At 45.3% G+C, this 8,463-nt stretch overlaps 1 protein-coding gene across 5 annotated transcripts in view; it reads right to left on the bottom strand.

Annotated features, from left to right (window-relative positions):
- Positions 1–2,625: 2,625 nt before the first annotated feature.
- Positions 2,626–8,463, bottom strand: part of JHY (junctional cadherin complex regulator) — a 71,489-nt gene continuing 65,651 nt past the window's right edge. For 3 of the 5 annotated variants that reach the window (XM_051848511.2, XM_051848516.2, XM_051848523.2), the window contains 3 exons: positions 5,542–5,622; positions 4,662–4,790; positions 2,626–3,070 (listed from right to left, as the gene is read on the bottom strand). In XM_051848511.2, coding sequence (XP_051704471.1) covers positions 2,873–3,070; positions 4,662–4,790; positions 5,542–5,622 — 408 coding nt within the window. In that variant the 3' untranslated portion in view covers positions 2,626–2,872. Of the gene's footprint in view, positions 3,071–4,661; positions 4,791–5,541; positions 5,623–8,463 lie in introns of those variants that run through there. The other 2 variants (XM_051848520.2, XR_007920379.2) reach the window with 2 other exon arrangements.

The following is an 8,463-nucleotide window of genomic DNA, read 5'->3' as shown; positions in this document are numbered from 1 at the left end:
AGGCTATGGGAAGATTCTGAGAATGTTCTGGGGAAAAATGTGAAATTACATCTCTTATTGGTCTGGATCTAGGTTGAGTTGCTTTGTATGTTTATTACAACTTCCTCTGTATGGTAAGGAGGCTGCCAAATCGTGTGTGTTGAAAATTATCAGGTGTAGGTAATGCATATTTCTTTTTTTAAAAAAAAATTTTTATTATTTGAAAGAGAGTTACAGAGAGAGGTAGAGACAGAGAGAGAGGTCTTCCATCCGCTGGTTCAGTCCCCACATGGCCGCAATCGCTGGAGCTGAGCCAATCTGAAGCCAGGAGCCAGGAGCTTCTTTCAGGTCTCCCATGTGGGTGGCAGGGGCCCTAGGACTTGGGCCATTTTCCATTGCTATCCCAGGCTCAGAAGAGGAGCAGCTGGGACTAGAACCGGCACCCATATGGGATGCCGGCGCTTTAGGCCAGGGCTTTAACCCGCTGTGCCACAGCGCTGGCCCTGGTAGTGCATATTTCTAAAAATTGAACTCAATGGAAATTCAGGCCCCAAGTTGAAATTCATAGCAGCTAACACGCTCTTTGCCCACACAGACAGACAAGAGACACATCATCAAACCATACTGTCTTTGGTGTTGAACGGTAGAGACTGAGAGCTGGCTGGGCTTCTGTTGCTCTCAGTAGGACCCATGGACTTTTGCATCACTCACTCTGCCTTCATCTCCATTTCCTCTTTTGAAAAATTGGCAGGTGAACAAGGTCAACTCTCTCCAAAGCTCTAAGTCTCTATTAGAAATTGAAGATTTAAAAATTTTGCCACATCCTTTAAATACGAAGATGTGAGAATGTCTCTATAAGCTTTCTTTTCTCTTCCAGAGGGAGTTCACATTTAAGGCTATTTAGGAAAAAAATTAATACAGGTTTGTCATTGTAGCTCAGGTTTCTAGAAACAATTTCACCATGTACTCTAAAGGGGCCCCTTCTTTAAAAGTCCATTTTAGGAGCAATTTAGGCTGTGAAGTGTCCTAAATTAACTCCTCATATATGGTATTATGTTCATAACACTACTGAAACATGATTCGTCAGTTTTCTATTTATCTTCAGATACTTGTTATTTTTCCAGGCTCTCAACTCTAGCTGCTTCCAGTTTTGAGACAATTATGTATAGGCCGATGTGTATACTCATCTGTATGAATAAAATGCATACAACACAGGAGTAAATCTCCACGGCTAGTCCTTGTGCTACACGTAGAGGTAAAGAGGTTTGCCCAAAGTTGGCGTTAAAATGATCAATTTCCAGGGGCTGTTTCTATGGCGTAGTGGGTAAAGCCACTGCCTGTAGTTCCGGCATCCCACATGGACGCCAGTTCTAGTCCCGGCTGCTCCACTTCCAATCCAGCTCTCTTCTATGGCTCGGGATAGCAGTGGAAGATGGCCTAAGTCTTAGGGCCCCTGCACCCGTGTGGGAGACCTGGAAGAAGCTCCTGGTTCCTGGCTTTGGATCAGTGCAGCTTCGGCCGTTGCAGCTATCTGTGGAGTGAACCAGTGGATGGAAGACCTCTCTCCTGCCTCTGCCTCTCTCTAACTCTGCAGTGAGTGCAAATAAATGAATAAATCTAAAAAAAAAAAAAATCAATTTCTGGATATGCCCTCCTAAGAATGAAAAGTCCAATTAATATCAGGAAGTAAAATACTAAACACTCCAGTAGTTTTTTAAAATGTTTATTTATTTTCACCTACTTGCAAGGCAGAGCTACAGAGAGAGAGATGTCTTTCATCTGCTGGTTCATTCCCCAAATGCCTACAACATCCAGGGCTGGGCCAGGGTGAATCCAGGAACTCAGAACTCTATTCAAGTTTCCCACAGGTGTGGGTGGGGCCAAAACACTTGGTGGTCACGTGCCCCCTCCCAGGATGCAGTACCGTGAAGTTGGAATGAAAGCAGAGGTCCTGGGAGTGGCACGCTGATGGGGGATGCAGGTGCCCGAGCAGCAGCTGAACCTGCTGCACTACAGCATCCTCCTCTCCAGTAATTATTTTACGGATGGGAATTTTTACATTGCCTTAAAATTCAAGAAATTAAAAACATTTATTAATTTCTACATCCAGTAGCACACTATAGAATGCTTTTGTCTTATCTAATGTTATTTTTGCATGTGTGAAAACACACATTTACCAATATATTAAGATGTTTGTGATGAAAAAATGCCCAACAAATTTCTATGCGTGAAGTCAGAAGCTTCGATAAAGGTCATCTCTTAGAATTGCCTGAGTTGGCCATTTCTGGGTTTGCTGGAGTAATTCTAATAATGTCTTGATGCTCTGTTAGAACAGCATTGGGTCTGTTGTATTTGAGAAGGCCCACCTAGATGTACCTTTTTTTCCCCATTTTATTTATAAGCTCTTTGCTAACCTTGGACATTTTAGTAATATTTTTGAAATGTTATCTCAAAATGTTCTGTCATGAGTCCAACTGAGTTCGTGGAAAAACTGAAGTGTTTATATCTCCCCTCCCCAAACCAGGACAATAAGGGAGAAACACATGTGGAGACATTTATTTCTGGGTAACTTCAAGATTTTCATTATGCTAAGAAAGGTAGAGATTAATTAAGAAATCAAAAGATAAAATAAGAAATCAAAAGATATACTACAAAACCAAAGGCTTTATTCTCTAGTTTTCAGTCCAAGTTCTAAGTGATTCGACAATCATTTAAAAAGAAATTTCTCACTAGGATGTAAAATATGGCACCATACTGTGACTGGGCCCCATATTTTAAATCCTGCACGAAGCACATGCGGGCTGCAGTTAGAGCGATAATGACAGGCCTCCATGCTCAAGGCAGACAGGTGGTAGGGCTTCTCCACGCCTGGTCTCCTGCCGGGTGTCGGGGGCTACACGATGTGCAGGACTTTGAAAGCTGCCACGGCCTGCTTCTCTCTTTCGTGCCTATTCTGCAGCATTTCCAGCAGGGAGATTTCAGGTAAACTCTCTTCTTTTCCAGCGTAGCTGTTTTTTTTTTTCTCCTTTGAGGCTCGATCGGTCAGATTTGATGGCTTGGGTTTTGGGATGGTCTTAGCGTATTCCAAAGCCTAAATGTGTTACAAGATAAAATGTTATTTGGAATGGGAAATGAGTCCTAGCTTCCTTAAATTAGGAAATCTTTATACATTTATGGCATGAATGGTGGCTACTGCAATAACTTATTGGGTGGAAATGGAGATCGCATGGAAAAAGCAGACAATGTTAACAATGCACAGTTTAAATGGAACAGATCAACTGCAAAACAAGATGTTGTAGATAAAAAAAAGTCAAAGAATGATATAATACAATTATGCCCTGTGGATGCTTTCTTCATGAAACTGAGTTTCCTTCAAGTGCCTGGAAATAGATTTCTCTTGTGTTTGACTTATTTGATTTCTAGAAGCTTCATTAAAAGCAAACTTCTATTAGGAAGATGTGAACAGATCTTTCTATCCAAAGAGGATAGCTTGAGACCAAAGACAACACTGAAGTTGATGTAAAACTGAACCTCCAATGTTACAGCAACTGTTCTTGTTGCATGGTTCTTTCAACTCCAGTAGTGATCTGAGGCTGGCATTTTTTTCTTTCTTTAGGATATCTCTGGAAATCCAGACGCTGAAAATATGGCAGCCTTTCCCCCCAGACATGTCAATTCTGAGATGCATTACCATAACAATCAGAACTCACCAAACAGAATTTCTAAATCTGTCTTTCCATCAGTTATATATTTTAATTAGAACCTATTGATAAGTGAAATAGAAATAGAAGATAAATTTCAGTCCTGGAAAGGAAAAAAAAAGTCTGAAACATAGGAAAAAATCCAGACTTCTCAGTAGGTAGATTCTAAAGGAATTTCTAATTACAGTTTTGTTTCTTTGAAACTCTTCATGAAAAACGAATGGGGATTGGAGGGAAAAGAAAAAAGTGGCATCATGGAAACTCAGCGGAAGGGGCTGAGGTCTTTCAGGCCTGAGGAAGAAATGCAATAAATAGAAAACATCATGCTCAGTGAAAGAGAACATGAAGTACAAATTCCTAAAGGCACCAGGCCATCACTTGTCTCTCATGCAAGGGGTCCTTTGTCCGCACTGCGATTGGACAGATCGATCGAGTGTAGACTTGCACTGCAAAACCCCGTGTCTCCACGGTACGCATTTCATTCACATCATGACTTCTGACTGGGAGACACGGGCAGGGAGAACATTCTGTATTTTACGAAATCAGTTTTCTCCAATAAAAGAACCTTACAGAAAGGCGAAGGGGGATGAGTATGAGAGAAACAATGAAGCATTGTTCTTTGACATATAAATAGCCAGAAGACGCTAATTTCCTTAAAACTTATTTACTGATAGAGAAAGAAATCAATAGTGAATCAAGATTGCTAATTTCTTCTAAGAAATTGTTTTCTTATTTGATTTTTATGTGTGGCAAGCAAACTATACTTGGCAGAGGTGGAGATGAACATCAGGGGAAAAAGTTAACCTTATAGCAGTGTGTGTGTGTGTGTGTGTGTGTGTGTGTGTCTGTGTGCTGGGTAGCTACAGGAATGGCAGTAGTTAAAATACCTTCCAAAGAGATGGGCAATATTCTTTAAGAGTTAACAAAATGTTCCTTTTCGTTCTGACTGAAGAAGTAAATGCCTTAATGAGAACGTCTTACCTTCTGACGAGGGATGGCAGGTTTGCTTTCCGCTTTTGCTGTCTGTGGTTTTGACAGAAGGGATAGTGTCTTCATGTTGTACTCCTTCACCTGCTTTGCATATTCCTTTTGCTGCATGAATTTTTGCATCTGTTCAGAGAAACAAAATGATGAGGCGGGGCAGGTCCTGCTAGTTCTCCCTGCACTTCCAGGTAACGCCAGTGGGCACCGTGTATCAGCAGCACTACAGGAAAGAGACTATCCTGTGTGGGGTGGCGGCAGGGAACTGGGTCCGTGCATGTCCTTCCGCATGGCGGCCTCTCTCAGGACGACCCCTGCAGTAGCGCCCCAGTGTTCCCTTGGCAGTGGCTGAATCACATTCAGCCTCTTCCTTGTTGCATTTCCCCAATTTATTTTCATTTTTTGTTTCCAACTTTGAACTATACTCTCTTTTTATGCTTTGAGTGCAACTGCAGTTAAAACACATTACATGAAGATCTTCTTTCACGAGAGGAAACAGGATAAAGTAGCTGTACTTTGCAGGGACTGGGAAACTATTGGACTAGGTGTCATCTCTGTGGCTCCTCTTAGGAATTACCAAGACGACTCTATCAGAAAAGGCAACCACACAGCTTGCACATCTCGATCCATGTGCACGTGTCCAGGCTTTTCGTGTGAAAGGCGGACACTTAGCACAACATGGTTAAGTATTTTCATTTTATGCTAAGACGGGTGCAGGGGTGGCTGTGTCCCTATTGCCAATGCTATTTTAGAAGGGTCTCTATTCACAGCAAGACATCTGCAGTAGGACTTGATTCCCGAGGGCACCTTTATTCAGTTTTGCTTAAAAGATAGGTAGGTAGAGTCAAGCCTGAATGCACTGTTTGCACTTTGCACTCACTTTGTCTCTGATGGACTCAAAGTCAGGTCCGAGGCCTCCAAGATTCAAGTCGCTGTTCTGATAACCTTTCAGCTTGGAACGCTACAAATACAACCAGTAGAAACAGTGTCTTGTAAGGACCTGCCTGTTCCCCCCAAGTTGTCATAGACACATAAGGGAGGAAGGTAAATGAGAAGGGAAGCCTATAAGGACTGTCGGAGAATGGTGCGTGCCCTGAACATTCCTCCATTTAAAAAAAAATTTTTTTTTTTATTTGACAGAGTTATAGACAATGAGAGAGAGACAGAGAGAAAGGTCTTCCTGCCATTGGTTCACACCCCAAATGGCCGCCACAGCCGGCACTGCGCCGATCCGAAGCCAGGAGCCAGGTGTTTCCTCCTGGTCTCCCATGCGGGTGCAGGGGCCCAAGCACTTGGGCCATCCTCCACTGCACTCCCGGGCCACAGCAGAGAGCTGGACTGGAAGAGGAGCAGCTGGGACTAGAACTGGTGCCCATATGGGATGCCGGCACCGCAGGTGGAGGATTAACCAAGTGAGCCACGACACCGGCCCACATTCCTCCATTTTAATGGTAGTTACTGGTAGTCCTCTCCTTAGTAATTTGTAGCTGGTTACCTAGCATGTTTTGATTTTTTCCACTGCTGCAATAAATAAAATTAAAATTATGAAAATCATAAAGAATTTCATGCCAGTAATGGGCTCTTTTGTTATTAATGTTCTTGACATAACACATGCATGTCACTGCTGTTGTGATGTTACGTTCAGTCCAGTGCAACTCACCAAACCAAGTGACTTCCCTGGAAGAGGCATCCTCAATGCATCAGATAAGTAAGAGGGAGCACCTGCCTAGTGGTGAGATAGTTTGGTCCATTAGAAACTCCACAGAAGAAAAGCAAAGAAGGTAACAACTTCGAATTTTTTTTTTTTTTTTTTGACAGGCGGAGTTAGACAGTGAGAGAGAGAGAGAGAGAGAGAGATAGAGATAGAGAGAAAGGTCTTCCTTTTTCCGTTGGTTCACCCCCAAGTGGCTGCTACGGCTGGCGCATTGTGGCCGGTGCGCTGCGGGGATCTGAAGCCAGGAGCCAGGTGCTTCCTCCTGGTCTCCCATGCGGGTGCAGGGCCCAAGTACTTGGGCCATCCTCCACTGCACTCCCGGGCCACAGCAGAGAGCTGGACTGGAAGAGGAGCAACTGGGACAGAATCCGGCGCCCCGACCGGGACTAGAACCCGGGGTGCCGGTGCCGCAGGTGGAGGATTAGCTTATTGAGCCGCGGCGCTGGCCCAACTTCGAAATTTTGCTATTGATTGTTGAAAAGAATAAAAGGGAAGGGCCTGCATTGTGGTACCACTGCCTGTATTAGACCACTGCCTGTGGTGCCTGTATCCCATATGAGAGCCAGTTTGAGTCCCTGCCATTCTATAGCACCCTGCTAATGTGCCTGGGAAAGCAGTGGAAGGTGGCCCAAGTGCTTGAGCCCCTACCACCCATGTGGGAGACCCAGATGGAGTTCCAGGCTCCTGGCTTCAGCATGGCCCAGCAGCAGCCCTTGCAGTTGTTTGGGGAGTGAACTTGTAGTTTGGGGAGCCCTTCCAAAAAAAATGGGTGGAAGAGCTCTTTCTGTGTCTCTCCCTCTCTCTCTCTGTAACACTGCCTTTCAAGTGAACAAATCTTAAACAAAGAGCTAAGTTTTAGTAACAAACAACTATAATACACTCATGACACTGTCTTATTTTGTCCCTCCAGTCTGATTTTGGATATTTTGAAAGATACACTGTCGCTCCCCCTCTTCGTGGAGGAGCAACACAGGACCCTGCGCTGTTCTTTCGTCTGCTCGGCCCTCCCCGGGTTTGCTGCTGGTTCTTCCCGGGTTGGCTACTATCCCTTCCACCTCCGTGGAAGGGCAGTTCCCCCTGGCCGCATTCCCCACTTCCGCAGGGGAGCGGCACACCGCCGGCCGGCTTTCTCGGGGGCTGCACGGGTTCCCTTAGATGTTCCCCATAGATGTTCCTGGTGCATGCCGTCTCTCTCCTCCTTTATAGTCCTCCTCCGCCAATCCCAACTCGGCTGAGTACGCTGCTCTCCAATCAGGAGCAAGTCCTACAGTTAATTGGTTGAACTGGAGGCAGCTGTGCGGAAGCTGTTTACTTCTCTCCCAGCGCCATATTGTGGGAGAGCAGATGCATAGAATAAGTCCTAATTCGAGTAACTTAGTCTAGTCCGGATTGCTCCCCACAGATCCCCCTTTCTTTTTATTTTTTAGCGTTGATACGCGCCTGTCTTCGGTGTCCCGCGGCACACACTCTGCTCTACTTGCTAGAGCTGCCACAGGCTCTTACAAGTCCTATCAATCAGGAAAACCGAATCCGGGTCCTCTCTTCGCCATTGTGAGGAGGTTTTTAGGCGCTGATGCGTGCCTGTATTCGGTGCCCTGCAGCGCATGCTCTGCTCTGCCTGCAGGGGACTTACAAGACCTATCAGGCAAACCGAATCCAAGCCTTCTCATTGCCTTATTGTGGGGGAGACTTATTAGTGTTGGTTTGTGCCTATCTTCGGTGACCTGCAGCTCATACTCTGGTCGAGCTTTGCTGGCGCTTACCGCCTTAAATCAGGCAGACCGAATCCAAGCCTCCTAATTGGCATGTTGAGGGGAGGCCTTATTTTTCTCTATTTCTCTATCTCCGGGCATTTCTATTTCTCCCATTTTACTTCTGTCTGCCAACATTCCTATTTCTCTTTTACTTCTAAACTTCTGTTTCTCTTATCCCCGCAGCTTTCCGGCACCTCGCCCCGCCGGCGGGTTCCCGGCTCTGCGCCGCTTCAGCCCGCGCGCCTCTCTCATCTGCGCAGCTTCCCGGCTTTGCGCGGCTCGGCTTCGCGCGCTCCCGCTCCGCGGTCTCCACGCTTAACCCTTTCGCGTCTGA

Source organism: Oryctolagus cuniculus, chromosome 1, assembly GCF_964237555.1.
Source record: "Oryctolagus cuniculus chromosome 1, mOryCun1.1, whole genome shotgun sequence".
Taxonomy (NCBI): domain Eukaryota; kingdom Metazoa; phylum Chordata; class Mammalia; order Lagomorpha; family Leporidae; genus Oryctolagus; species Oryctolagus cuniculus.
This window is presented reverse-complemented; position numbering and strand designations above follow the sequence as displayed.